This window comes from Cucurbita moschata, unplaced genomic scaffold (assembly GCF_002738365.1).
Source record: "Cucurbita moschata cultivar Rifu unplaced genomic scaffold, Cmos_1.0 Cmo_Scf00003, whole genome shotgun sequence".
Lineage (NCBI taxonomy): Eukaryota > Viridiplantae > Streptophyta > Magnoliopsida > Cucurbitales > Cucurbitaceae > Cucurbita > Cucurbita moschata.
The window spans coordinates 3,462,884-3,489,961 of record NW_019268519.1 but is presented as its reverse complement, the minus strand read 5'-3'; the positions used below and the strand labels follow the sequence as shown (position 1 = coordinate 3,489,961).

Genomic DNA, 27,078 nt, shown 5'->3' with positions numbered 1-27,078 from the left:
TTTTTTTTTTTTTTTTTTTTTTTTTTTTGCAAAAGCTCTCATGCAATTTAAAATTATATAAAGAATGGTTAAGAATGAGAAATAGAAATAAAATTAAGATTTATTTAAACTATCGACTAATACCTATAAATCAGTAAAAATATATAACTAATTAAATCTAAAATAAAATATATTACTAACCCTTTTCAAAATATTTCATATATATTCCCTAATTATATCTTAATAATAAGAATTAATTTGAGTGGAAGTTTAAATTTACTTAAATTTGTGATTATTTTTTTTAATTTATAAAATTTTAAAATTTAAATTTGTGATTTATTTATTTTGGGCCTTTTAGGGCTTTGTTAGATACAGCGACGGCCTAATTTCTGCTCTAAAAATGGCGTCTCTTCTCCAGCCCATCAACGCCACCGTCCGCCAGTCTTCTGAAACGGAAGGTTTCCTTTTCTACTCCAGTTTCTCCGGTTGTATTGAAGCCGAAAACTTCAACTAGTGTCTTTTTTATCGTTTATCGTTTGTTTTCTAATCGTTTTGATTGTGTTTATGCTACTTACAGCATAGTAATTGAGTTGTAGATTGTCGAGTGTTTGTAGATTGTAATGAAAATGAGTGCGAATTTAGTAGTGGAAAATTTTGTAGAGCTAGAACGTGCACCAATCGGGAGGAAATTGATGAAAACAATTACAATTTCTTCGTTTTCAGAGTTGGTAGTTCTCTAATTTGGAATGGATTGTAATTTTTTTGGTTAATGTGTTCCATTATTCTTGTTTTTTTTCTTCTTCTGAAGAACAGGTGAGTCTTCTCGATTTCAGTTCGGTATCTAGAAACTCATCATTCAAATGTTATGGGAAAATTGGAAGGACTGGTGGTTGTCATGGAATTTTCTTTACAACAAGAGCCAAGGGGGGTATTGAACCAGACGTGCTTGAGAAAGACAAAGAGCCAATTGAAGTTGATGTTCATAATCGTAGCTTTCATAATTTGGCTATCTATTGTCTACATGATCATGTGTGTCACATATGCTCAAGCACTTAAACACTTTTGCTGGACAAATTTGACTGCTTCTTGTTAAGTAGTTTATGTTAGAAATCACAAATCTCCGTATGATATTGTCCACCTTGAGCGTAAGCTCTCGTGGTTTTGTTTTGGGCTTCCCAAAAGGCCTCATACCAATAGAGAGATGTATTCCTTACTTATAAACCCATTATCATTCCCTAAATTAGCCAACATGGGCCTTCCTCCCAACGATCCTAATAATTTATACTCTTTCAAAGCTTACATGTCTAGTTCTGCTCATTTTTGGGTTAACTCTTTCTGGGAAACACAATTCATCCCTGTGGTGATATCTACAACATTCAACAACTCGTTGTTTGGATGGGGGAGGAGCTCATGAATTTTAAGGAAAAAGAGTATTATCAATGTTTTTAGATTAAGAATAAGATGATATCTGTGTACCATTTGACTCTCTTTTAGTGTACATTGTTTCCTCTTTCTTTTGTTTGGAGATATGTTTACTGAGTTCTAATGTATTTAGATTATGGAGCTGTTGGCGTTCACCATGTTGGAGTGCTTTGTGAGAATCTTGAGAGGTCACTTCACTTTTATTTAAACATTCTAGGTAAGTCAATTCTCCATGGATCACTATTTGTCATCAGTAATGTTGAATACTCATTGGAAATATACATTTAAATGATGAATTTCCACTGTAGGTCTTAAAATAAACGAAGCGAGGCCACACAACAAGCTTCCTTATAGAGGTGCTTGGTTGTGGGTGGGTGCTGAGATGATCCATTTAATGGAACTTCCAGATCCCGATCCTTTGTCTGGACGACCTGAACACGGGGGTCGGGACCGTCATACTTGTATTGGAATTCGGGATGTATCGAAGTTGAAAGTGATCCTTGATAAAGCTGGTAACAATCTTCCCTTAACAAAGCTGAATAGTTTGTTACTTTTCACGTTAAAAGACATAAATGGTAATTATTTTGTATGCCATAGTAAGAATATGGTTTCATATTTTCCTGCCGGGCCATGTAGGTATTCCCTATACGCTTAGCAAGTCAGGAAGGCCCGCAATCTCTACAAGAGATCCAGATGCAAATGCTTTAGAATTTACTCAAGTGGATGGCTAATTTAGTTAGTTCTTACCCCAATAAACTCTTATTAACATCTACAAGCTTCAATTGTCTGTGAAGCACCTCAGGATCTTGAGATCACTGAAAAGGTCAATTGCAATATACTAGGATTTGAGATCAAACATCATGATATCATCTTATTGCACGGAAACAAGAATATGATTGTAAGTATGCATGCCATGTATAAATAAGGCAGTAGTATGCAATGAATGTATAGACCTAGCATCTTCTGTTCTTAAAAGATTATGTATTTTTCTCTTCTTTTGTTAGGCCAGAATATTAGTGATGTCTCGGAGTTCTACTGACTGATTTAATCTTTGAGGCTTCCTTTGAAGGATACAGAAGAAGCTGTGGGTAATTGTTTTTAACTTTGAAAGGGTAGTTTAGAATCGGAAGAAGAGATCCCACAACGGTTGGAGAGGAGAACAAAACATTTCTTATAAGGGTGTGGAAACCTCTCCCTAACAGACGTATTTTAAAACCGTGAAGCTGACGGCGATACGTAACGGTCTAAAGCGGACAATATCTGCTAGGGCGGTGTCCTTACAGTAATTTTTTTCAATCATTTACTAATACTACTAACGTTTGTATAAGAAAGAAAAAGCCATACTCTTTCTAATTCAGGCCTTATACTCTACTTATCTCAGAGTATTATTTGATTTCATAGTATTTATTGTCATAATCTTGTGGGATACCTGATGTGTTACCTGAACTTTTAGTTTTAAAAATGCTGAAGCTTAGAGGAATTGGATTTCAGAGACCCTATCTTCAGAAGGGAATTGGGAAAGGTATTTCTAGACTGTAATGTTATTGCTTCGATGTATTGTTGGTCTAATGTTGTAGTAGAGAATTAAACAAAGAATTTGGGACGTTTTGTATGGTCAATCTATTGATTGTCACATTGAATAATTTGCTTTGCTAATTGGGAATTATTAATCTCTTTAGACTATGTAAAAGTAAATTAATAAAATAAGTGGCGAAGAAAGTATAGTTTATGTATTATGTAACCAATGCGATGTCGACACATAGCAATCGAGTCACTAGAATTTAGAGAGAATAATTAACTTAGATGTCACATTAAGACAACTTTGACAGAAAGGGGGAGACAGCATTTATGCTTTGGGATATAAAGCAGGTAAATTTGCTAATTACCATTTCCTATTCTTTTAGAAATCATCTTTCTGATTGCAGGCGCCTTCAAGTTGTTGGTTGGAGCATTTGGTACCACATGGAAACTCATTATTGCTCGTTGATAATTTGAGGTGATTTGCTTCTTCCTATATGAATATGGTGAGGAACGATATATGAATCTGGTGAGGAACGATGACTAGTTTTTAATAGAGATTCCTTGTAAGTAGTGACATGTTTTTGCTCTTGATTGGTAGAGTTGGTTTTTGTGAGATCCCACGTTGGTTGAGGAGTAGAATGAAACATTCTTTCTAAGGGTGTGAAAATCTCTCTCAAGTAGATGTGTTTTAAAAACCTTGAGGGGAAGTCTGAGAAGAAAAATCTGAAGAGGACAATATCTGCTAGTGGTAGGCTCGAGCCATTACCGATTCAGAATACATGTGCTTATGCCTTGGTCAGATGAGCTCACAAAAGAATCTATTTAGCCGCACCAAAGATCGAAGAAAACACCACACAAGTACAAAACTTTAAGGGAAAGGAGCTGGATTACTCAGTTGAGTTGCTTTTATGAGCTTTCCCTTAGGCTTAGCCAGGTTCCTTCGGTGAGAACTCCACTCTTTGAAGAGCCTAGAAGTGCCTGCTCAACAAGTATTGGTGGATGAGGCCCTCACTAGTCACTGTATTGCATTTCTCGAATGAGTGTTTCTTTTAAATAGCATTGGAATGAACTCATTGGTGCGCGAATAAAGCTTGGGTGAACTCCTACTCTTTGAAGGGCCTAGAAGCAACCTGCTCAATGAGGTTAGTGGATGAGCTCATCGGATTTCTCAAACGAGTGTTTGCTTTTAAATAGCATTGACATGAACTCATAGGATTATTGTTGTGAATGAATCTTGGGCTGAACTCTTACACTATGAAGAGCCTAAAAGCTACATGCTTGGCCTGTATACTCCGTCCAATTTCTCAAATAAGTGTAAATAAGTGTTTTTCTTTCGAGTAGCGTTGAAATGAACTAATTGAACTATTGCAAATAAAGTAAGTGAGACGCTATGGAAGAAGCGACCTAACCTTACCATGTTAGGTTGACACAAGGACGAGCTCACAAGACTGCCTTATGAGTTCATGCTCTCGAAAGAGTGTGGGGAAGCTCATCCATCAGATAAGCTAATTGGCCGAGCTAGCCCACTGGGACCTTTTAGATAACCTCATGTTCTTGAAAGGATGTTAAAGCTCAAGCGTGGCTAGCTCGCCTTGTCACATGCTGTTATTAAATGAACTCAGTTCAAGTGGGATTTTGGTCGATCTTCTTAGTAAAATTTGTAGATTTTCAGAATGACCAATTCAGTTTAGTGAAATTCAAATTTATAATTGGATGCTTAGGACTCATAACTTCAATTATGAGTCAGTTTGCTTATCCCATTCGCCGGTCTTGCAAATCTCAGACAAGGGTTCAAAACATTTCTAACCAAATCTTGGACCGAATGCTTACAAAGTTATATTAATTGAGTTCAAACAAAACAAAACAAAAACAAAGACATCTTAAAGGATAAAGATTTAGCCAACGACATGAATAAGAAACTTCAAGTTAAATAACAATCTATTCAAACAACTCTTGCTTAGAACAAAATCGTGTTAGTAGAAATGATTCACTTGAACAATCCATTCCCCCACCGAAGCTTAAGTGATCTGATCCTCTCTTCTACTCTTAAGGGGAAATTTCTTTATTCAATGAAGAACATGGAATGAGTATCTGATTAAGCTTATAAGCACATGCTGGGACTTACAAGTATAGGAAAATGCTGCAATTGTCCATGGTACAAACAGGCTGCATCTGCAAAACCCTGCAAGGATGGGAAAAAAGAAAAAGAAAAAGAAGGAAATTAAAATTCTACAGAAATTGGAAATCCAGCAAAGTGAAAAATCTGCAGAACACTTTACATCATCCGGAAATGTTTTTTTTTCTCTCAATTCTCCAGACGTTTAGTGCTGCTTAGTGCTTTGCTGTTGACACAGAAGAACAAAACAGAGGAAGAATGCATCATCAAACCTAGCCACCATTAAAAAATGACCAATTTTTGTGGTTCACAGTTCAAACCAAAACAGTAATAAATCCAACTATAGCAGTACAAGCCCGAGTTCACTTGGTTTCAATGCGTGGCGAATCCGATAATTATACAGGTAATAGTGAAGTTGCCCATCACCCGGACCGAATTTTAGTTCCTTCAGAAAGGACTCATTCTCCATGACATCCAATGCGTTAAAGACATCAAAATCCTTCTTTTTTGCAACAATAAGAGCATCATTCATCAACTGTAACAATGGAGTTTTGGTGGAGACATTGTAATATGAATAAGCGGCCTTCAAAGTTGAGTATGTTTGGTTTCCAAGAATGGATGAAGGAAGAGTGTAAAAGCTGCAGAAGTCAGTGACTTCACGAGTGTATTGACTCTCGACTAAGAAACTGTCTACTACACTCTCCTTGGGAAGAAGCCAATGCTCAACGTCGGTTTCGTCAAAATCTGGTGCAACAGCAAACTGGCTCATGTAATTTCTAAGCAACCTAGTAACAGCAGGGACATCACGAAGTTCCATCTTTCGAAATCCCGGGGTAACCGGTGAATCAGGTAACTTGTAAAGTTTTATGGTTCGACTCATTGTCATCCTTGCTCCAAGCCTTGAAAACCCAACATCAATGAGCTTCTTTGGGTTTAAAGATCTGTGCCAATATTGGCAAGTTGTTATTGGTGTTGGAAGAACAACTCCAGCTGTATAAGCCGCTTGCCATATATTTTCCAGGTGAACCCTCCTTGTAACCTCTTTGATCATAACTGGTGCAAGTCTCTTTGATCTAAGCTTCTTATGAACACACAAGAAATTGATCTCTGCCATCTTCACAACATCTTCCCGCACCCGGATTCTAGCAGGGACACCACTGATGAAAGCAACCAGCTTCTTGGAAGCCTTAGCACGAACTCCAATATGCCAGCTTGCGAAGTAGCCTGGAGGTCTCAAAGCCCATCCTAGAAATTCCTTGGAATAGTTGAACCTGAACAAGTTTTCATCATCTTCAACATAATTATTCTTCAAGAGATTGTACACCTCGAGACAGGTCTCTTCAGAGTCCATGTCACATGTTGTCCATTCATAGGCACTGGGAAGGTTATAAGGCTCTTGTTTGACCTCAGATAATGGGGTTGGTGGCTCAATTGGCCCTTCAGCCAAACTAGAATCCCCAACGTCCTTGAATTGTCCAACAGGTTGAGTTTCCCAGAATTTGTGTATTTTGCCAATAGACATAGAATCTTGAAGCCTCCGAACCATGTTCCCCAATGAGCTCTCATCCTTGGTAATTTGGCCTGCTTCATTTTCTTGAACTGCGTTTTCCTTGGGATCTCCTGAAGAAGTATTGTTATCGTCCATCTCGACAAAATATTTCAACTGTGACAGTCAATCACAATCGTTGCACTTGATCTGAATTACCTGTCAAACCACAGTTCTTAAAATCCTTCGAAAACACCGATGACATGAACAACACAAATTCCAAAGCCAGAATAGGGTAAGGGGAGTCAAATTAAGAACAGAAAAACAGCACACTAGATAAAAGGAGATTCAGCAGATCCACAAATGCTATTTTTCCATCTCGTCGTCACCATCAGTCGCATGGTGGACGAAACGAAATGAAAGTCAAAAACCAAATAAAGGAAAAGAAGAAAGAGACTAAGTAAGACAGATTAGGAAACAAAACGAGTAATCGGAATGAGAAAAGGAGGAGAAGGAAGAAGAACAATGAAGCACCTGAGTTGTGCGAGAAGCTTGTGGGTAGAGAGCATCAGATCCGGAAGGCAGAGCTGGAATTTGGTCGTGCCCGGAAATGGATATTAGGGTTCTTCCTCGGTTCAAAGTCCAACTCTTTTTCCCCTGCTTTAATACAATGGTTGGCTCCCTCTACCAAATTCGGCATCGGAGATGCCGATGGGCTTTCGTGAACTGCGAGAAGGGCTTTTGTACGTTTCTGGTTTGGGCCTCAATGGAAATAACCATAATTAATAATATTTTAACAAAATAATAATAATAATAATTTAAATTATTTATGTTTTTTTTTTTTAATTATAGTTTACCATCTATATCATATTTTATATTTTATTACAAGCCAAATATCTAATATTTCACGTATATTTGTTCTTTCCCTGAAATGTACTGTGATGATGATTTCACTTGTTTTTCGAGTATGAGGTAATTTTGCAGCTCAAATCGACATAATTTTAAACTGTTCATATCTAATTGTTTTTTGAGTACGAGTGTTTATGTGGTTCGGTTTGACTATAAATTTAGATTCGTAGTATAATTGTGTTCGAGTACGAGTGTTTATGAGGCTTGGAATATCCCGTTTTTTTAAAATGGATGATTAGTCCCTGTTGTAGTTATGAATAAGCTTTTGCATGATACTAGAACACTGTATGTTATTGTAAGTCTCGACTATCCAAACTTTCAATTTCAGTAGTACCAAAAGGACTACTAGTAGCGGAGCCTTCAAACTAATCACCGATTTTAAATAGAAAAGTGTTTGAAGCATCTAAAAAAATATTGCTCGAGAGAAAAGTAGAAATTATTTGTTATCGTGAATGGATAACATAATTTAGCTTAAATCTGTATTTGATAAGTAATTTAATACAAATTTAAGAATAATTAAACTAATTATTATTATTATTATTATTTTTTGTAGCCTTTCTTATAGACTTGGGTGAAATTAGAGGGGGAAAAATCAGTAAAAACAATTTTCTGCGAACGATATGTCGTTTGTTACCTGCCATCCATCGTTCACCAAAAAACGACACGACAGCTTTCAAGCCAATGCATTCATTGCCTTCACGATCCTGGCAGCCAATTGCTTCGGTAAGTTCCTCCGGCGAGCCGTCGAAGGGCGTCTTCTGATTGTCTGACGCAATTTTTAGCTCTAACGCCGCTGCAACAGAGTTCATAGCTTCGCCATTGTCGTTTTAAGCTAACATTTGAGAGGCTGGAAAAGGAGCCATAGCAAGCGGTCGTAAAATGTTAGGGGACGCGACGAATTGGGACGAGGATGCCTACAGAGAGAGTCTATACAAAGAGAGAGAGGTACAAACTCGGACGGTGTTCAGAACTGCGTGGGCGCCGTCTTTAAGTGGTTGCCCTGAGTCCATCGTGGTCGCCTCCAGTGATGGATCCATTGCCTCTTATTCTATCGCTTCCTGCATCTCTAAGCTGGTAATCTTTCTTATTTTCGGTATTGATATTGATTTTGTTGTTTGTTGTTTGTTTTTTTGCTTATTCAATCAGTATCTGAAGGGCGTGGAATAGCGAACCTTAAGGGAGGTTGTTCGAGGGCTTCTTTGTTTAGACTGAACTAATAGGATTGCCAAAGGGCGGGGTAGAAATACCGAATTCCCAAGCCAAAGAAGGCTACGGGATGCTCTTCTAAATTATAGAAAGAGAATTGAAAAGGCTATGAATGATGATTACAGAAAGGATCATAAAGAGTGAATAATCTAATAGGAGTTACTAGAATAAGATTGTCCAAAAGACTTCTTCAAGTGGCTCCAGAGGCAATTGTGTGTTATAATCCGCAAATGGCTACAAAAGGCGCTAGCTAGTTGCAATGAAAGGATCTAATTCTTCTTGAGCATCGAGAGGGGGAGAGAGGAGGCCCCTCATATCCTAGAAAAGAGCTGCGTGCCACTTAAAATTTAGAAGCATGAAGTTCCAAATTTTATTGTCGAAGCGATAAGTAGGAAGGGTGGCCATTCGACCCATGAGCGCATTTACAAATGCAACACCTACCATGGGAGAGGGAACGCGAAAGAAATCTCCTTTGAATCTTATTGTGAACGTTGATGCCTTTGTGAATTGTGATCAAGCTCTCTTAAGAAGAATTTGAGGTATTAAAGATATCTAGGCCTCCAAACAGTATATCAAAGGCGAAGAACCAGTGGAGCTCAATTAAAAGCAGGTATTTGAGTAAAAACTTATGAGAGAAATCTGATAAGGATCGACTGCCACATCCATTTCTCAATATCATTGGTGAAAGAGAAATTCAACAAAAGGCTGGTAGCATTGGTCCCATGTTCCAAAAATTGTTTTCTAAAATTGAGATCCCAATTGAGAGAAATTGGGTTCCAAGCTTCTTTGATGGGCACACTTTCCTTACATAAAAGGGAGAAAAGTCTGGGGAAAACCAAATAAAGAGGGTCAGAACCAGCCCAATAATTCCTCACGAACTAGTATGCATAACATTGCTAACTGAGCATTTGGTTCTAAAGGAGATCAAATCTTTGAGAGCATAAATAGCACACTGTGGACCTATTTGGAAGAGTGAAGATAGAACCCGACCTATGGACATCTAAAGTGATGCCATACTTGGCCATAATGAGCTTCCTCCAAAGAGCTTCACTGCTTTCACGCTCGTTTCTTGTGCATGATGGAGATATTTATGAAGTTATAAACGATGAATCAAATTCTTTAGGAATTAGGATTCTAGGATTCAAATTCTTTCCGTTTCCAATATTAAAACTTCATTGAAAGAAGTGGTTTGTTTTATGACCACATTAGTCCTACCATTTCAGAGTTTTATCATGAGTTGTAGAATACTTGCCACTTCTTACAATTGATTGATTTAAACAGAATATTCAATTACAGAAGCAAAATAAGTTTACTTTATGGTGTTCAGTGCTTGTGCCCCTGAAAAGTTCCTCTTTCTTCTTGATTGTGGTGTGCGTCTTTTTCTTTATAGTTTTGTACTTTGAATTCTTAACCTGATTACACCTCTGTTTCATGCCTATTTCAGCATTCTGGTTATGGCAATACTAAAAGGCAAGTACATTTTATCTTGGTCTCAATTTATTTTAAAATTCGGGGCTGCAAACTCGTACTTATTGTTTACGTTGTGCCTTACTCTAGTTTGCTGGCAGCAGAGCCTCATTGCTTTCTACAAGGGCACGATGGACCCACATATGATGTTAAATTTTTTGATGCTGGCGACAATACTTTATTACTGAGGTTTCTCTCAACCCCAGTACTATATCGTTAATTGCATTTGTCGTTCCATCGTAATTATCTCAATGCTGATTCGAAAGTTAATTTGAATATTTATCCATGTATGTACGAATGTGTATAGTTGGGTGCAGAACCAGTTTAATGCTACTTTTTAGAAAATTAGACCCAATTGAAGATTAATTCTGTTGAGACTGAATGGTTATCAGATCTTTTGTATATTAATCTTCCACAGGCTGCACTCATAGTTTTCCTGAATTAATTGACTTGTACTTGTTTGAGCTTCAACAACTGCCTTAATGCTTTTGATTATTTATTGCATTTGCATTCATTGAAAAGTAAAGATATACCTACAACCTGTAAAATCAACTTAAACGGCAAGATGAACATGTTTGAAATATCTGACTAGTTGTGCACAACATTTTTAGCTGCGGGGATGATGGTCACATTCGAGGATGGAGGTGGAACGAATGCACAGATATAGAGGTGCCTATATATTTGCAAGGTAATAGTCTATACACGTATTATCTGTAGTAGTAGTAGTGGTAGTAGTGTAGGTTTCATGACCCCGTGAGTAAGGGCTGGCTTTTCATGTGCCTTAGTTTTCTTTGGCTATTTGAACATTCTCTTTTCTTGTTGCTTGCTCATTCATTTAAAATTTTTGTTTTGACTTTGTGTATCGTTTTATTTTTCAATTGTTTTAATAACTTCATTCCTTTCTTTTTATTCCAGGTAGTCATATTGAGCCTGTAATGGACCTGATGAATCCTCAATACAAGTAGGTTATCGAAATATTTTGTATTCGTTGCTTATTTTTCAATAGCATTCTTTGGTGAATCTTCCAAGTGATTAGGTTGTCAAAAAGATATATAAAGAAATCCACCCAGAGGACATATTTTGTACGTAGTTACCAAAGAAGTCAAAGCGTAAGGGCTTATCATCAAAACCTCTAGCATTCCTTTCCTTCGACAAGTGCCATAAAAGTGCTCTAGAGGCACAACTGCCCATTACCTTAGATTTTCCTTTCAAATTCCAAGCATAAAGCTCTTCCATGAGCCAATCGTTCACCATTTCAGGGAGGCAAAAAGAAATACTCAACGCACCGGCTATGTTGTTCCATGAACAATATGCAAAATCACGATGGAGGATTAAGTGATTTAAGAGACTCCCCCTCGTTTAAACATAACCTACAACCCGAAGGTGAAAGATACCGTCTCCTAAACTTTCTTTGCAATCTATCATCAATGTTTAGGCCCCTGAACGGTGAGGACTGCAGGATGACTTCTACTTCTTAGGACTTTGATGCTTCCAAACCATGGTAGTCAGAACCATATTTGCTTTAGTAGGCCATGAATAGGGATTTTGGAGTGCCGACTTGCCAGAATAGCCACCTGATCCCTCTAGGGACCAAAGGATTCTATCTACTCCATTCCCCAACTACACCAAATTATACTTCTTCGCAAGAGCCACTCAACTATAAAGCTCTTTATCAAGAAGACCGATTCTAAACCCAAAATTCCAAGCCTGATTATCATTGTCCCAACACTAAAAAGTCGAGCCTTCTTTTTTATTGGAAACCACAAAAAAGATCATAAAAGCTCGCCTTCAATGGAATTTGATCAACCTAGGTGTCTTCACACAATCAAATATTTTTCCCACAACTAGCAATAAACCTGCAACTTTTAGATAGATAGATAGATATTCTATTGTCAACAGTAAATTTATGGAACTTTTGTGATCTTGCACAGCACACGACCTCTAATTGGAGTAACCAATACTTTTTTTTTTTTTGTAATATTAAAATCTGAACTTCAATATATTGTTATTGATATTATACAAAAAGGAAAACCACTGGTTTGCCCTGGATTTATGTTTCATGATATATATATCTATATATCTATATTTCTGTATATATATAGACACACACACACACACACACACAACTTTCAAGCATTGTCTTTTTGACATCTCAATTAGAACTTTAAAAAATTATGTAATCATCTATAATCTATTGACTGTTCAGCAGCCATTCTTTTAAAAATGGTCAACATATAATGCAAGGATGCTTTATTCTTTTCTATAGATTTTATGACAACTTTATATTTGTCTATATCAGATTTATAAAATCAAGTTGAGGTTAGAATAGATATGTATTTTTTCCCCTTTGTGCATGTGATTATCTCTCTAATACTCTTATTCTTTTATATGTATCCATTGCTTTCTTCTAGAGGTCCTTGGGGTGCTCTTTCTCCAATCCCTGAAAATAATGCAATTGCTACCAATGCGCAGGTTAATAAAACTATTATTTCCCCCTCTTATTCTATACTTAACATTAAGATTAAAAAAAAAGTGTAGGAAGAAGAAGGAACAGATGAGGTAATATCTTATTTTATTTTACAGAGTGGATCCATTTTTTCTGCTGCTGGAGATTCTTGTGCGTATTGTTGGGATTTGGTATGTGTATTTTAAGCTGGATGGTGCAGTCAACAGTAAATTTTGCACTCAGATCTTTGTTACAGCTATGAATTAAGTTCCTTCTAACACTTGCTTAGTTTCTGGCTTCTTGGATTTAAAATTTTCAGGAGAGCGGTAAAATTAAGATGGTGTTTAAGGGGCACTCTGACTACTTGCACTGTATAGTTGCCCGAAACACTGTCAATCAAGTACGTTTTTCCTTCTTTTGCTTGGTTATATAATAGATTTTTTATCTTGAACTTGATTTCACCTTAATGAATTGGGGGTCTATTGCTGTGTCCGCCTGTTTTCTCTTTGAATAATAGCTAGGTATGCAAGTGGTAAGTATGACATTTTCCTATACATCAATGGAAAGCATGAAATTTTTGAGACTTACTATTAATTATTATGGCTCCATTTGGTTAAGCTTTTGTTTTTGTTTAATGTTTTGAAACATGTGATAATCATTGGCTTTCTGAACTGTACTTTTCATGTATTTCCACCTTATTATTTTCACCCCTTGAATTCCAGATCATAACTGGTTCAGAAGATGGTACAGCACGAATATGGGGTAGGGAAACTACTTCTTTCTTTATACACACACACACACAAACAAACACACACACACACAAACACACACACACACACACACACACACACACACACACACACACACACACACACACACACACACACACACACACACACACACACACACACACACACACACACACACACACACACACACACACACACACACACACACACACACACACACACACACACACACACACACACACACACACACACACACACACACACACACACACACACACACACACACACACACACACACACACACACACACACACACACACACACACACACACACACACACACACACACACACACACACACACACACACACACACACACACACACACACACACACACACACACACACACACACACACACACACACACACACACACACACACACACACACACACACACACACACACACACACACACACACACACACACACACACACACACACACACACACACACACACACACACACACACACACACACACACACACACACACACACACACACACACACACACACACACACACACACACACACACACACACACACACACACACACACACACACACACACACACACACACACACACACACACACACACACACACACACACACACACACACACACACACACACACACACACACACACACACACACACACACACACACACACACACACACACACACACACACACACACACACACACACACACACACACACACACACACACACACACACACACACACACACACACACACACACACACACACACACACACACACACACACACACACACACACACACACACACACACACACACACACACACACACACACACACACACACACACACACACACACACACACACACACACACACACACACACACACACACACACACACACACACACACACACACACACACACACACACACACACACACACACACACACACACACACACACACACACACACACACACACACACACACACACACACACACACACACACACACACACACACACACACACACACACACACACACACACACACACACACACACACACACACACACACACACACACACACACACACACATTGACCTCAAGCAGAAGGCCGTGAATCAACATTAGTCATTTTCTACATGCACTTGTGTCATGTTTATTGTTAAATGCTATTATAACAACCATAGTCCATAAATTTGTTGAGCGAGAACATAGTTTAGCATAGCGGTTAAAACTTCTCAAGGAGAACACGGGTTTGAATTCTCTTTGATTGTCTGCCATCAATCAATTTGTAGTTTCTACTTTCTAACTTGTTAAATTTAAGTCGGTACATTTTTTGGTATAAATATAGAAATTGTAAGAGCAAAAATTTGTATCTTATAGTGTCTTTAAAAAATTGTATTTTATACATGTTTATACTATCAAACAAGATTGCAAGACTGGAAAGTGCATTCAACTACTCGACCCAGCGAAGGATAATAAGAAGCAGAAAGGGAACTTTTCTTGTGTTAGATGCATTGCTCTTGATGCAAGTGAAAGCTGGTTGGTAAGTATGCACTCGATGATCTGGATATTCCCTCTTTTTCTTGTATTGTCTATAATTGGTGTTTGCTTATAGATTTGAATATGGGTTTTTGCACCGCTGTTGTCTTATTTTATTGTTTGGCCTGTTTTCTATTCTTCATCATTCTTAATGAAAACATTTTTTCTTCTTGAAGGAAAATATTTTGATAATGGTTTTGTATTATAATGTTGTGTCTCCCGTTTTTTTTTTTTTTTTTTTAAAAACTTTGTTGTTTGGATCCACATTTAGATTCCAATTATTCTACCTTTTCAGATTTCCTTCAAAAGGAACGTCCTAATGACACAGTCCAATATCCCGTCGAACGAGACCATCTATCTGCTTAGCGATTCGATCTCATTTGTCTGTTGATTCTTGCTAGAGTAAACGCCTCCATGCCGACCTTCAAACCAGAGACCTTTTCGAGCAAATACTTCATTTTCAACAACTTGAAAAGCTTTTTCTCTTTAGCAACAATATAAAAGAGATTCAGCAAATGCAAGTGGCTTATATTTATTTTGTTTCTCCAGCTAACCTCTAAACTCACCAGTTGCAAATAACTAATAGAAAAGGAAGATAACTGACCTTACCTTTGCCTCTATTTTCTTATCCTTCCGTTGGTTTTCCATTCAAGAAGTAAATGTCAACTCACAAGCTACGTGCCTTTTATAAATCAATCTTCAACTGCCAGCCCTTAGAAATTCTCCATTCACCAACACTCCCAGACTCATTTTCTTAGACTGTAATAACTCTTTACATGTGGACTTTGGATATATTGTGTACACACTAGTTACCTAGCTAACTGGTCAGAAACCAAACAAATGAAATTTTCGTTGATACACAAATTAGGGATCCCATCCTGAAAAACTGCTTGGTTCAACTTTGAGCATGGCACTTGTAATAATGTTCCAACTTTTTTTATTTAAATTTCAGTTCTATACAAAATAGATGAAAAAACTTTTGTAGATGTAAGGTTGACTGACTATCTTTTTGCTGAGAATATATCTCTTGCTGTATTGATGGGTACAATGGAGTGATATTCATCTGCTGTATTTTATTTTAGGCCTGTGCTGATGGTCGGAGTTTTTCAGTTTGGAACCTTCCGGCTTCAGATTTCATTTCAAGAACTTTGACCCGTTCTTCAATGCAGGATATGGTTTTCTGTGATAATCAAGTGAGTGATTCTCCTTCTTGAACTGATAGTTTCTTTAATTGATTGGCAGTTCGTCCCTAGCCTGCAAGTTGATGTTGTTCAGAAGTTTATCCTCAGGATTTCATCTTTCATTAGATGATTAGACACGAGAAACATATATGGACTTCCAAGGTTCTAGAAATTAGGCCAGGAGTTTGGTATAATTTAATGTAACAGATAAGTTATTTGGTATAATTATTGTTGATATACAAGTTAAGAAATACGACAGGAGCATAACCAGGAGTTTCTAGAAATTAGGCCGTGAATATATCAAAGTCTGTCATCTTAATATCTCGTGTTAGATCAGATTTTCTGGCACCATTTTATGTTAATTGTTGCTTTTCCATGTGCAGATACTAGGCGTCGGAGCAGAACCATTACTAACTCGATTCGACATACATGGATCAATTCTCTCAGAAATACAATGTGCCCCTCAATCCGCTTTTTCTGTCGCTGTGCATCCATCTGGCGTATGTTCAACTGATAATTCCTTTTGTCCTTTGGTTTTCTGCCAGTCTTCTCTTTGGAACTTCTTCATTTCTCTCCATTATAGGAAGATTAGAGATTACCAATTCCTCTTAGTCAATTATTGGGTCTTGAAGCCATGGAATTTTTTTATACATATGTTTTCAAAAACTTGTTTTTGTTTAGGAAATTTGGCTAGTAATCCAAATGATTATCAAAATCTTGTTGTTCACTTTAGTTTTTATGCCTCTTATAATCTTATACCAATGAGCAACTTATTCAGTCATGCCACAATCTGTTCATATTTCATTCTTAAATCTTAGTGAATCACGCCATAACTGTATGTCGGTTCACATATCAGCATATCGGATGCATATCTTCCTTAGGCTTTCATCCAATCTTTGAATAGAACTCCTGTGGGGATAAATTGAATTCAAGCAACTTATAAAATGATATTGTGCTTCATTTCTCTATGCTTCTCTCACTCTTGGATGGTTTATTTGGCCATTCAGGTCGCAGCAGTTGGAGGCTATGGTGGTCTCGTGGACGTTATCTCACAGTTTGGAAGCCATTTATGTACATTCTGCTGTCAATACAGATGAATCTATATATATAATGCGTTGCTTCACCGCAGGAGTTGAGGATGTGTGGAAAATTTGGAGGTGCCTGTATTTGCTTCATGATTTCCCTGTCAAGGGGCTGCAATCCAGAAACTTTCTTCTTGTGGGATGTAGGTAATTAATCTCTAACTTCCATTATGAAGTTCTTGTCCTTGGTTATTTTTCAAGAAAGGTGCACCGTTAGCCGTTTATCAGTTTTGATATTTTTAGATTTGACAAAAATATTTGTACTCTTTGATTTGTTTTGTAACGTAATTGTTCCCGCACGAGGATTTTAGTCTAAGAGATGTTAGAAACGTGGAGTGTTCACAACTTCATAATTTTCAACAAAAAAAAGTCAGATATTTGAATTATCATTCTTATAAATGGTTGATTTTTTTTAATAGTCACTGATTATATGATAATTAGTATAAACATCGAAGATTTGAATAGAGATGACTGACAAATGGATTCTTTATTGGGTACGAAACAAGAAGTAAAACGATTGGAGGCGGAGATTCGCTCGATTCAAGATAACAATAAAGCAAACTGATTTGCTTTGATCTACGAAAAAGGTTGGTGGTTTGCTTTGATCTACGAAAAAGCTCGGTAAACCACCAACCCCAGATAATCGTTTGTGAGACAATGTGGTCATAGAAAATTCCTTATAGCTAAGGTATATAAATTGAATTGGTTTGTGGTACGAGCATGAAAATATAGTTTAATTGGTTATTATTAAAATCTACCGAGAACAAAAAAAAAAAAAAAACATTTTGAACAAAATTTAATTTTCATTCATTCAAAAAAAGATAATAATAATAAATTGGTAGGGTAACAAATGAACTTGTTCTTCTCAAAATATTTATTTGGGTTCAGAATCTTCCAATCAAAACCCTAAAAGGAAAAAATGGTTATGTATATATATCAAAGAAGACAAAACTGCGTAAAATTTGGGGACTTGGGAGTCTGGTCAACTATGAACTTTCGGCTCCTTGATGACCTTTAATTGGGGGAATCCGCTTCCAATTTCCCTCTAATCGCTACCAGACAATCGCTACCAGCCGTCGCAACCTCAAATCTCCACTGGCCACGGACGAGGGTTACGTTTCTTTTTCCTCCTTTGAGAAAAGTCATAAAAGGCGTTCGATTCGAGCTCCACTGTTGCAAAAGTTGCACATGAGGTAAATTTCGGGACTGGCCCTTGTGAGAGAGTTCCTCGAGTGTATCGTAGCTCAAATTCTCGGATCCTTTATCTTGATAATGGAGGATTTCAAATCCAACTCCTATGTGGATGGAAGAATGCAGATTGAGAACTACTATGGAAACGAATCAAGAGGAGGACCGAACGGTTCCGGCGGAATGGGTATGCAAGATTTTCGTTGTTACAGTGCGTCGTATGCTTCGTCTGCGAATCCAACTCAGATGGGGAATGATTTGAAGCTCAAGAAAGGGAAATCGACGAATGGATTCTCGTCGAAGAGCTGGAGTTTCAACGATCCGGAGATGCAGAGAAAGAGGAGGGTTGCTAGCTACAAGGTTTATACTGTGGAAGGCAAAGTCAAAGGGTCTTTTAGAAAGAGCTTCAGGTGGCTCAAGGAAAGATGCTCTCGAATGGTCTTTGGATGGTAACGATCGGCTTAAATTGGTACCAAGCTTTTTTTTTCCACTCTACGTTGTTTAATTAGCTATTAGTTCTGAAATCCAAGAATCTGTTTCTTGATGTTATTATGAATCTCTTTGAATGTGTAACTATTGTTGGAAGTACAGATTTTTTTTTCTTTTTTCCTTTCTTTTTTCTAATGAATTGGAGATCATGGCTTTATGAGTAGATATGGATTGTTTGTGTTTCCCTTGCTGAAACTTAATTCAGTTATAGAAGAGCCTTATAATAGACTCCATTCTTGGAAAGAACTGTTGCTTGTCTGCTTACAATAGGACTTGTCTTCTCTAATGTTTCAACTTGAGGATCTCTGGTTTTTTGTGCTTAAGAATTTACATCTTGAAGCTTCCATGATGGGTCTGATAGTAATTGTTATATGAAACAATTTGCTGTAAAGACATGCCTCTCTTTTGTTTTTGTTGTCATTCTCTTTCCTTTTCACTTGTATGTATGCCTTGGGTGTGTAAAAAATGAGAGGGGAAACAGTGCCTCATCTTCGTTAAGACTTACTAGCGCCTCGGATAATGTCAAACCCACTGCTAGCAGATATTGTCATCTTGGGCTTTTCCTTCTAGGTTTTCCCTCAAGGTTTTTAAAACGCGTTTGTTAGGGAGAGGTTTCCACTAAATAATATTTTGTTCCCCTCTCCAACCGACGTAGGATCTCACATACCTTCTCTGTGTAAAACTTGTTTGCTGAAGAATGATATCACTGCCCTTTTATTTGAGCTTTGGATCCCTTGCTGTGCTCCTCATCATTCACAAACTTGTTTATCATCTCCATGTCTTTAGCTCCAACCACTCCCTTTTAGTTGAGAAATTATTGGGGGAGTCTACCACAGTGTGGTTGTGAATTTGGCAAAAAGTATATGTATGAGAGATACTAAAAAAAAAAGTCTTCAAATTTGTATCTAGAGGTTACTCGAACGCATGCGAATTTTTGAATCTGCATCCAATTGTAGCAACTTCATTGAATAACTTTTCGTGTTAGTTGGTTGGTTATTTTGACACTTCATTACCATCAAATATACATTGAAGATAGTCCTTGTTCGGCCCAACTTTCAGGCACCTTGACTAATGTAACGCCATATAGCATGACCCAACAACATTAGACGTTGAATGGAAGGTAACTTTTTCGAGAGCATGCCTTAACTTAAAAGATATCAAAGAAAACTTATAAGATATGTGATATGTTGGTGGACATATAGACCATTTAGATTTCTTTATGAGCTCTTTAATTTGCCTCTTTTTTAGATTTGCTGTTTCCATGAGAACTTTATTTTCGTACGAATTAAGAATCTTATCTTTATTTTGAGAATATATCCTTGAGATCGCTGAGAACTAAAGCTCTTTTTCATGTTGCATCAATATTTTCTTCGTGTTTAAAGACTCCTTTTGTGTTCCAAACTTTCAGGCACCTCGACTAATCTAACGTCGTAGTAGCATGATCCAACAACATTAGAGGTAGAAAACTTATAGGACATTTAGATTTCTTTATGATCTCTTTAATTTGTCTCTTTTGCTGTTTACGTGAGAATTTTCTTTTCGTACGAAATTAAGAATCTTATCTTTATTTCGAGAATATATCTACGAGATCACTGAGAATTAAAGTCTCTTTTTGTGATTAAATTTGCTTCCTTTTCTGGATTTGCTCACAGCATCATGTTTTGCATCAATATTTTCTTCGTGTTTAGCTGTTCTTAGTGTTTTATTGCCCAGAATGACAAGAATAATCTTACTGTTTAGTCGCAGAAAGATTTATCTGCTGCCATACTTTTTCTATCAGTTTGAAGGGCAAATAAATTAAATTATCAATTTCTTATTATCTTTGTTAGACGAACACGACCCTCCACAATGGTATGATATTGACCACTTTGATCATAAGCTCTCATGTTTTTGTTTTGGGCTTCCCCAAAAGTCCTCACATCAATGGAGAGAGTATTCTTTGTTTATAAACCCATGATCATTCCCTAAATTAGCCGATGTGGGACTTTCATCATCTAACACCTCCCCTCGAACAAAGTGCGCCTCCCCTTAATCGAGGCTCGACTCCTTTGGAGTCTTAGTCATTTTTTACTGCCTTCGAGGAGGCTCGACTCCTCTTTCTTTTAGAGTCCTTTGTGTTTGATGATTTACCCATCTATTGGCACGACTAAGTTTAGGCATGACTCTGATACTATGTTAGACGAACATAACTCTCCATAATGGTATGATATTATCCACTTTTGAGCATTAAGCCCTCGTGACTTTGTTTTGGGCTTCCCCAAAATGTCTTGCACCAATAGAGAATATTCTTTGTTTATAAACATTATTTCCTAAATTAGCTGATGTGGACGTTCATCATGTAACAATCTAACCATCTTGATTGTTTAATTAGAAAAATTGCATAAAATACTGTTCTAAATTTGTGATATTTATATAATTTATTTTACAATGACTTGTCGTATATTGAGATAATTATGTAACCTAATATTACATAATTAAGTCACCATTGAATTAATAAATAAAACTTTAATGGTGACTTAATTTGATAATTTAACCTCTAATATTTTTTTCACAATCTTTTCATTTTTTATTTAGAAAAATCATATATAGGTTTAGTAATATAAGGTTTTTCGTTTTTCTTCAGTTTAATATGAGAAAGAAGTATTTAAACCTTTTAACTTTTATTGAACTAAAATAAAATTAAAAAATTATTAAATGCATTGTAAACGTGAATTTAAATAAATAAAAATTTCATAATTTCCTTTAAACTTTATTATTTATAAAAGAAGGATTGTTGCAATTAGCCCCTCTTTACAAAAATTGAAGAATATAAATTAAAAAAAAAAATTAAGTAAAAAAGAAAAACAAAGGAATCAAAAAATTGGGTTAAGCACTTCCACCTATTGTTGGGCCGAGCTAGAAAAACTATAACCAACCCCAATTTTGGGCTTAACTTGCTGCAGAGATTGGAGTTCTTGGGCTTGGGTGGCCCATTAAAGTCAGCCTTGGTGAGAGCCTAATCTTTGGGCTTGGACGTGGAGATGGAATGGGCCCATAATTAACCAACGGCCCAGAGCCCACTCGAGGCGACAAGTTCACATGTTCCAGTGCTCTCGTTTGTAGCTCGGCTGGGTAGTCCCGGACGCATCCAATCCTAGGTCCAGCTCCTGTCGACCATTTACACGACAACCGTTTCGACAGATTGAGTGATTTCACCACCACCGCCGTCGCTTCATCCGTCTTTTCCGCCACCGGCGGCACGGCGGCTTCCTTCCTCTTCTCTACTGAATCAACGGCAAGTGATGATTTGGCTTCATCCAATGGCGTAGATTTGAAGGAACCCTCGCGTGATTGCGGCTTCTGTTCTTCATCGATGGCTTTGTATTGACTGTCATCGTCAATCGCACACATCTGGGGGAAGGTAAGAAAACCAATGTAAGCACATTACAATTTTCTCTCAATTTGATATGAAATTAGTTCGATTGAATCGGAATTTTACCTTAACGTCGGTGAGATTCACGTCGTTTTCTTTAAGGAAACTGAGGAATTCTTGGAAATTAGCTTCTGTGGGATGATAATGACCACTGTACGGCCAAATCGCCTATAAAACAAAACATTATAAATCCCTATTTCAATTTAGAAGAAGAAATAAAGATGGGAAGCGGTGGATTCTGATTTGGGTACCTGAATGACGCCGTCGTGTGCCACTAATCTGCCGGCGGCGGTGGTGGCGGCGCCGGAGAGGAAACTAGAATGCTGAAATAACCCTTTCTTCTTTTGGCCAACGTATAGAGATCTGGTAGTGCTCAAAACAAATATCCACTTAGAGCCTTCTTGAGTTTCCACTATGGATCCACTCTGCTTGTAAACCAGTCTCCCATTTTGCACAACTACTTCGTAGGCTTCTCTTTCTTTCTGAGAATCAAATTAAGATTGAAAGCCTTGTTAGAAGAAGCAAAATCAAATGGAACTGTGATGGTGGTGGAGAAAGAACACTTACTGGGCCTAAATATTTGATGCATTGCTTTTGCAGAGTCGTTCTTGGGCACTTCTCCAGGCTTAATTCCTTGCCGTCTCCGATATCCAGCCTGCGTTTATGAAGATTTGAGGTAATTTTAGACATGGGTTTGCAATTTGAAGTGGGTGTTCTTCAATTTTCTGAGTACTCAAACTTAGGTTACCAGTAAAAGAAGGGCTGATTGCTCTCGCTCACGAACCATACGTCGTAGTATACGTGTAGATTGTGGCCATAGCGATGACGGGTATCAATCTGTAACGAAATCCAAGCCCATTTGAGTTTTGAATCTTTAAGCTAAAATGCAATGAAAAGCAGAGCTTTGAGGTTAGAATTTATGAGCTTACAGCTTCAAGCCAGTGCTGAAGAGCAAGTTTTTGAGCCTTTTCGTCCTTGCTCAAACCCTTCCCCACCTTGGCTGCTCTGGTTCTGGCTCTAGCCCACCGCGAGACGGCGGTTTCCGGCTTCTCAATGTTATAAAACGAAACAGAGCTTCGTTCCAAATTGGCAAAATCAATCGCCTTCCACCATAATTCTTCCACAACCACCGCACAATCCGCAAGGTTTCTTCTTGTTCTGTAACTTTTGTAAACCTTCTGCAGCTTCACTGCTGCGGCGTCCAGCTCGCTCACCGGTCTGGGAGAGTACATAATCGCCGGCTCCGGCAGAGGAACTGCTGGAGTCGTCGCCGCCGCCTTTACCCCCTGCAATCCGCCATTTTTCCCGGAGGAAACAGAGAAACTGAATCCTCCGTCCTCAACCAGCGATTTAAAGGAAAGATTCGTTTCAAGAATCACTCTTTCTGGTTTATTCCCTTTCAGACTGTTGGGTTTGCTTCTCGTTGCTCTGTTTGTGATGGGTTCTTGATCAGTAATTTTAAAGCTGTTAGATTTCAAAGCCAGGGATCTTTCTCCATTAGAGAAACTCTGAGCTTTGCAGAGGATTACAAGCCCCTGATCTATAATTCCCTTCCAGAATGACATGAGGAGGGACAGGGATAACCCCATGAATCAAAACCCAGAAGTTCAATCGATCAAAATCGAAACAGGGTAGGTTTTTTCTTGAAGGTGATTATGGAACAAGATGGAATTATGAATCGAAATGGGTTCTTGAGCTCTGTTTTTATAGTGCACGAAAAACAGAGCAAGAACTGAAGCTTTGAAAAATTGAATGGCGTGTCAAAAACAAGGAAGGTAAAATCAAAACCACGAGTTTGATTTTATTTGATTCATTCAAAGTTCAAACCTTTTTAAGCTTTGAATCTTTTTGTTCTTTGATCTTTTATTTTTTGATTCAAAGAAGCTTAAAAGCCTTCTTTATAATTATTTTACAAACTATAGGTTTTATTAAATTTTATTAATTTTATTATCATATGGTTTAAAAATTTAAATTTCAATCTCGATTCTATATATAATTTTTCATTTATTCGAAAGGCTAATTTAATGTTTTCATAATTTCACGTGTCAATAAGTACGTGGTTAAGTTCTAATCTTAATTTATATACATTTCACTTATATAATTTAAATATATCTCATTAATTAAAATAAATTAGTGACTATTTAATGTCAAGTGTAGTAAATAATTGGTTAAGTGTATTAAATAATTGGTTAGTTGTGGTATGTGGTCGTTTTCTCTTTTTAATATTCTTGTAATAAATATTTAATAATTACAAAGACAGCACAAATTAAATTATTCTACTTGATATTATTTTTATGACCAAAAACTCATTAAAAAATATTTGACTTTCAACTAGAACAGGGGCATAAAATATTCAACTTATTGATATTATCCATTTTAAATTATGAATACGTCGAATTCCTATAATACAAAATTACGATAATATTTTTAAAAAAATAAAGACTTAAATAGGTTAAATTATAAATTTAGTTTAAGATATATTTAGGTTTTTTTTTCGTTTATGAAACTATTAAAAAATTAAAATTTTGAAATTGGATGAAATAAACTTGGATCACGTGTATGAGTCATGTGAATTCAAGAAAGTTGTCTAATAAACAGTGACATCTTTTTTTCTAAAGTTAAAGTCACGTACTTTTTAATAAATTTAAAAATTAAGACAACTTTTGAAGTTTATGGTGTTGTGTTGGATGATGAAAGTCCCACATGGACTAACTTAAGGAATCATCATACGTTTATAAACAAAAAATACTCTCTTCGTTAATATGAGATTTCTTGGAGAAGGTCAAGCTCAAAGTGGACAATATCATATCATTGCAGAGAGTCTAACATATTAAATTTAATTTTTTATTACACTCGATAATAGAAGATTATATTAGCTCCACGTGTGTTTTGAATTGAAAATAAAAAAGAAAATAAATAAAGAATAAAAAGGGAAAGTGATGTAAACGGTAGACTAGTAGGTCCAAAGCCGTTTAGCTGTTTACGGCGTAAATCAGAATAAACAGATTTACAGGAAAATTAAAAAGGAACCGCGTGGCTTCCCCTCTCTCTCTCTCTCTCCAACAGCTGTCGGTAGTTTGACCTTGACTTTTCATTCTAAAACGACACGTCGTATGATTTCACATCGCAGTACTTATCCAACGGCCACAGATCCATCCATCATAAATTTTACATTTACTTTTGGATATTTAAATATTTTTCAATTATACATTATTTTAGTATTTCTTGTCATTTTTCAATAAATATTATCGTTGTCAAAAATAGTCATTTAAATATATATTGCGTTACATGATATTAATTTTCAATATTTAATTCTTATCTTATGCTATAGAGCATTATATCATAAAGTATTTCATATTATATTTTTAGCGTATAGTTGAGTTTTTTATTTTAATTTTCCACTTTCTTCATGCGCTTCTCATTTTCTCACTCATCAAGTTGAATAGGTTTAGAATGTCAACTCTCTCAATCTAATAAATTATATTATCTCGTTCTTACTTAATAGAATTAATTAATATTTAGCGATTAAATACCTCGATGATTCAAATAAGTTGGACTATAAAACGAGCCAACCCAATCAACCCAATCTTACTATACTTTACTTTAACGATTGTTTTAAAAATTAAAAATGTTTGACTTTGGTAATAGATGTTAGTGATGTGTCGTGATTTATAAATGTTTGATACTTATTACATGTATCGTAAATAAATATCATTTTAAAATAATTTAAAAAAAACAATCTAACAGTGACGCACGACCCAATTCAATAAAAAAAAAATAGAAGGTTAGATTATGAATCGTATTTGAACCATTCGGATTACCTGTCTATCCAATTCAAAATTTTATTTAATTCAATTCAACTCGTATATAACTCTAATTTTAATTAGATAAAAAAAAATTAATTTAATAATATAAAAAAACAATTGGTGAGAAGGCACGAAGTTTTGGCGTCTTGAATGAGAATGGATATTAAGTATTTTAATTATTAATTTTTTTCCCTCACATATACTTAAAAAAAAAATTGAAAAGTCATATATATTCAACATAGTCGACGTTTTTTATTTGTCAATTATAATAATATTTTGAAATCTAACCGAACTCATCCCGTGATAGATGATAATAAACAGTTTCAATTCTCGAGATTTATAAACTGTCTCCAGAAGAATTTTCGATCTGAACCTTCCCATTAACATTCTTTTAGAGTTTCAACCATGTGTTTGCTTTCTAAGAATACAGCGATCGAGTAACTATTACTCGCTCACCTGTATTATGAAAGTTGTATTGCTCGAACGAATAAGGCATGTTGCAAGAGCGAAAATGAGTGTATGCAAAATTTTGTTCGGTTTAAAGAAATATTATTGTTTTCAGATCAACATATAAGAACGAGGAATTTAAGCTTTTAATAGCGTTTTGTTTGAAAATATAATTAACTAACCGTTTTGCTTAAGATATTTAGTACTAAATTATAATTTACTATATATATCATATTTGATATTTTATTATAAGTTAAATATCTAAATATTTATCTTTTTACCACGAGTACTTCCCATTTATTACTATTTCCATATCTTTACGGTTGATTTAATTATAAATAGAGGACTTTTACATTAGGTGGGTGGTTTCAGCAAACATTCTCAAGTTTAAGTTAACAGATATTATATGTTTTGGCCCGTTACGTATCGTCATCAGTTTCACAATTTTAAACTGTGTGTTCTAGAGAGAGATTTTTACATCTTTAAGAACGTTTTGTTTCCCTCTTCAACCGAAGTGAGATTAACGAGTTGAATTACGATCAAAATATTAAAAAAAAAAAAAAAAAAAAAAA

General features: G+C 36.3%; 5 protein-coding genes across 12 annotated transcripts; 3 read left to right on the top strand and 2 right to left on the bottom strand.

Annotated features, from left to right (window-relative positions):
- Positions 1 to 329: 329 nt before the first annotated feature.
- On the top strand, positions 330 to 3,432 carry LOC111438358. 4 transcript variants are annotated; one of them, XR_002709657.1, is made up of 7 exons: positions 336 to 437; positions 788 to 967; positions 1,535 to 1,618; positions 1,707 to 1,913; positions 2,038 to 2,224; positions 2,855 to 2,923; positions 3,306 to 3,315. XR_002709657.1 is itself a non-coding variant. In XM_023076265.1 (6 exons), exons 1-6 carry the CDS (start codon positions 380 to 382, stop codon positions 3,386 to 3,388), a joined length of 660 nt encoding a protein of 219 aa, XP_022932033.1. In that variant the 5' UTR covers positions 330 to 379; the 3' UTR covers positions 3,389 to 3,432. The 4 variants fall into 4 exon arrangements, 3 of the variants coding, with proteins under 3 accessions (XP_022932033.1, XP_022932034.1, XP_022932045.1); XM_023076265.1 differs by lacking the exons at positions 2,038 to 2,224; positions 3,306 to 3,315 and adding an exon at positions 3,327 to 3,432 and having other exon boundaries at positions 330 to 437; XM_023076266.1 differs by lacking the exons at positions 2,855 to 2,923; positions 3,306 to 3,315 and having other exon boundaries at positions 2,038 to 2,430.
- A 1,351-nt stretch (positions 3,433 to 4,783) lies between these two features.
- Positions 4,784 to 7,210, bottom strand: LOC111438346 (glycylpeptide N-tetradecanoyltransferase 1-like). 3 transcript variants are annotated; one of them, XR_002709654.1, is made up of 3 exons: positions 7,059 to 7,210; positions 5,202 to 6,734; positions 4,784 to 5,104 (listed from the first exon to the last, which is right to left on the bottom strand). XR_002709654.1 is itself a non-coding variant. In XM_023076255.1 (2 exons), exon 2 carries the CDS (start codon positions 6,681 to 6,683, stop codon positions 5,379 to 5,381), a length of 1,305 nt encoding a protein of 434 aa, XP_022932023.1. In that variant the 5' UTR covers positions 6,684 to 6,743; positions 7,059 to 7,209; the 3' UTR covers positions 4,784 to 5,378. The 3 variants fall into 3 exon arrangements, 1 of the variants encoding a protein (XP_022932023.1); XR_002709651.1 differs by having other exon boundaries at positions 5,202 to 6,743; positions 7,059 to 7,206; XM_023076255.1 differs by having other exon boundaries at positions 4,784 to 6,743; positions 7,059 to 7,209.
- An 878-nt stretch (positions 7,211 to 8,088) lies between these two features.
- Positions 8,089 to 17,553, top strand: LOC111441243 (THO complex subunit 6). Its single transcript, XM_023078242.1, has 13 exons — positions 8,089 to 8,507; positions 10,084 to 10,109; positions 10,197 to 10,295; positions 10,718 to 10,794; positions 11,022 to 11,067; positions 12,518 to 12,578; positions 12,690 to 12,743; positions 12,872 to 12,952; positions 13,275 to 13,314; positions 14,790 to 14,905; positions 15,984 to 16,094; positions 16,466 to 16,582; positions 17,090 to 17,553. The coding sequence occupies exons 1-13, from the start codon at positions 8,313 to 8,315 to the stop codon at positions 17,177 to 17,179; spliced, it is 1,113 nt and encodes a 370-aa protein (XP_022934010.1). The 5' UTR covers positions 8,089 to 8,312; the 3' UTR covers positions 17,180 to 17,553.
- A 545-nt stretch (positions 17,554 to 18,098) lies between these two features.
- Positions 18,099 to 20,437, top strand: LOC111441046. 3 transcript variants are annotated; one of them, XR_002710069.1, is made up of 3 exons: positions 18,099 to 18,821; positions 19,901 to 19,961; positions 20,250 to 20,437. XR_002710069.1 is itself a non-coding variant. In XM_023077942.1 (2 exons), exon 1 carries the CDS (start codon positions 18,437 to 18,439, stop codon positions 18,803 to 18,805), a length of 369 nt encoding a protein of 122 aa, XP_022933710.1. In that variant the 5' UTR covers positions 18,099 to 18,436; the 3' UTR covers positions 18,806 to 18,821; positions 20,250 to 20,437. The 3 variants fall into 3 exon arrangements, 2 of the variants coding, with proteins under 2 accessions (XP_022933710.1, XP_022933711.1); XM_023077942.1 differs by lacking the exon at positions 19,901 to 19,961; XM_023077943.1 differs by lacking the exon at positions 20,250 to 20,437 and having other exon boundaries at positions 19,901 to 20,181.
- Positions 20,438 to 21,599: 1,162 nt separating this feature from the next.
- LOC111441045 (IQ domain-containing protein IQM1-like) lies at positions 21,600 to 24,065 on the bottom strand. Its single transcript, XM_023077941.1, has 6 exons — positions 23,183 to 24,065; positions 23,002 to 23,090; positions 22,821 to 22,908; positions 22,505 to 22,735; positions 22,320 to 22,421; positions 21,600 to 22,231 (listed from the first exon to the last, which is right to left on the bottom strand). Exons 1-6 carry the CDS (start codon positions 23,840 to 23,842, stop codon positions 21,770 to 21,772), a joined length of 1,632 nt encoding a protein of 543 aa, XP_022933709.1. The 5' UTR covers positions 23,843 to 24,065; the 3' UTR covers positions 21,600 to 21,769.
- Between the last annotated feature and the right edge of the window lie 3,013 nt (positions 24,066 to 27,078).

Excerpts from the sequence above, each read along its gene's own strand:
- LOC111438346 (XM_023076255.1), bottom strand. The coding sequence starts at position 6,683 with ATGGACGATAACAATACTTCTTCAGGAGATCCCAAGGAAAACGCAGTT.
- LOC111441046 (XM_023077942.1), top strand. The coding sequence starts at position 18,437 with ATGGAGGATTTCAAATCCAACTCCTATGTGGATGGAAGAATGCAGATT.
- LOC111441243 (XM_023078242.1), top strand. The coding sequence starts at position 8,313 with ATGTTAGGGGACGCGACGAATTGGGACGAGGATGCCTACAGAGAGAGT. Across the intron at positions 10,110-10,196 it reads GGTTATGGCAATACTAAAAG|TTTGCTGGCAGCAGAGCCTC; the intron begins GCAAGTACATTT and ends GCCTTACTCTAG. Across the intron at positions 10,296-10,717 it reads GACAATACTTTATTACTGAG|CTGCGGGGATGATGGTCACA; the intron begins GTTTCTCTCAAC and ends CAACATTTTTAG.
- LOC111438358 (XM_023076265.1), top strand. The coding sequence starts at position 380 with ATGGCGTCTCTTCTCCAGCCCATCAACGCCACCGTCCGCCAGTCTTCT. Across the intron at positions 1,619-1,706 it reads CTTTTATTTAAACATTCTAG|TAGGTCTTAAAATAAACGAA; the intron begins GTAAGTCAATTC and ends GAATTTCCACTG. Across the intron at positions 1,914-2,854 it reads AGTGATCCTTGATAAAGCTG|TTTTAAAAATGCTGAAGCTT; the intron begins GTAACAATCTTC and ends CTGAACTTTTAG.
- LOC111441045 (XM_023077941.1), bottom strand. The coding sequence starts at position 23,842 with ATGGGGTTATCCCTGTCCCTCCTCATGTCATTCTGGAAGGGAATTATA. Across the intron at positions 23,091-23,182 it reads TTCAGCACTGGCTTGAAGCT|ATTGATACCCGTCATCGCTA; the intron begins GTAAGCTCATAA and ends ATTTCGTTACAG. Across the intron at positions 22,736-22,820 it reads GCATCAAATATTTAGGCCCA|AAAGAAAGAGAAGCCTACGA; the intron begins GTAAGTGTTCTT and ends TTTGATTCTCAG.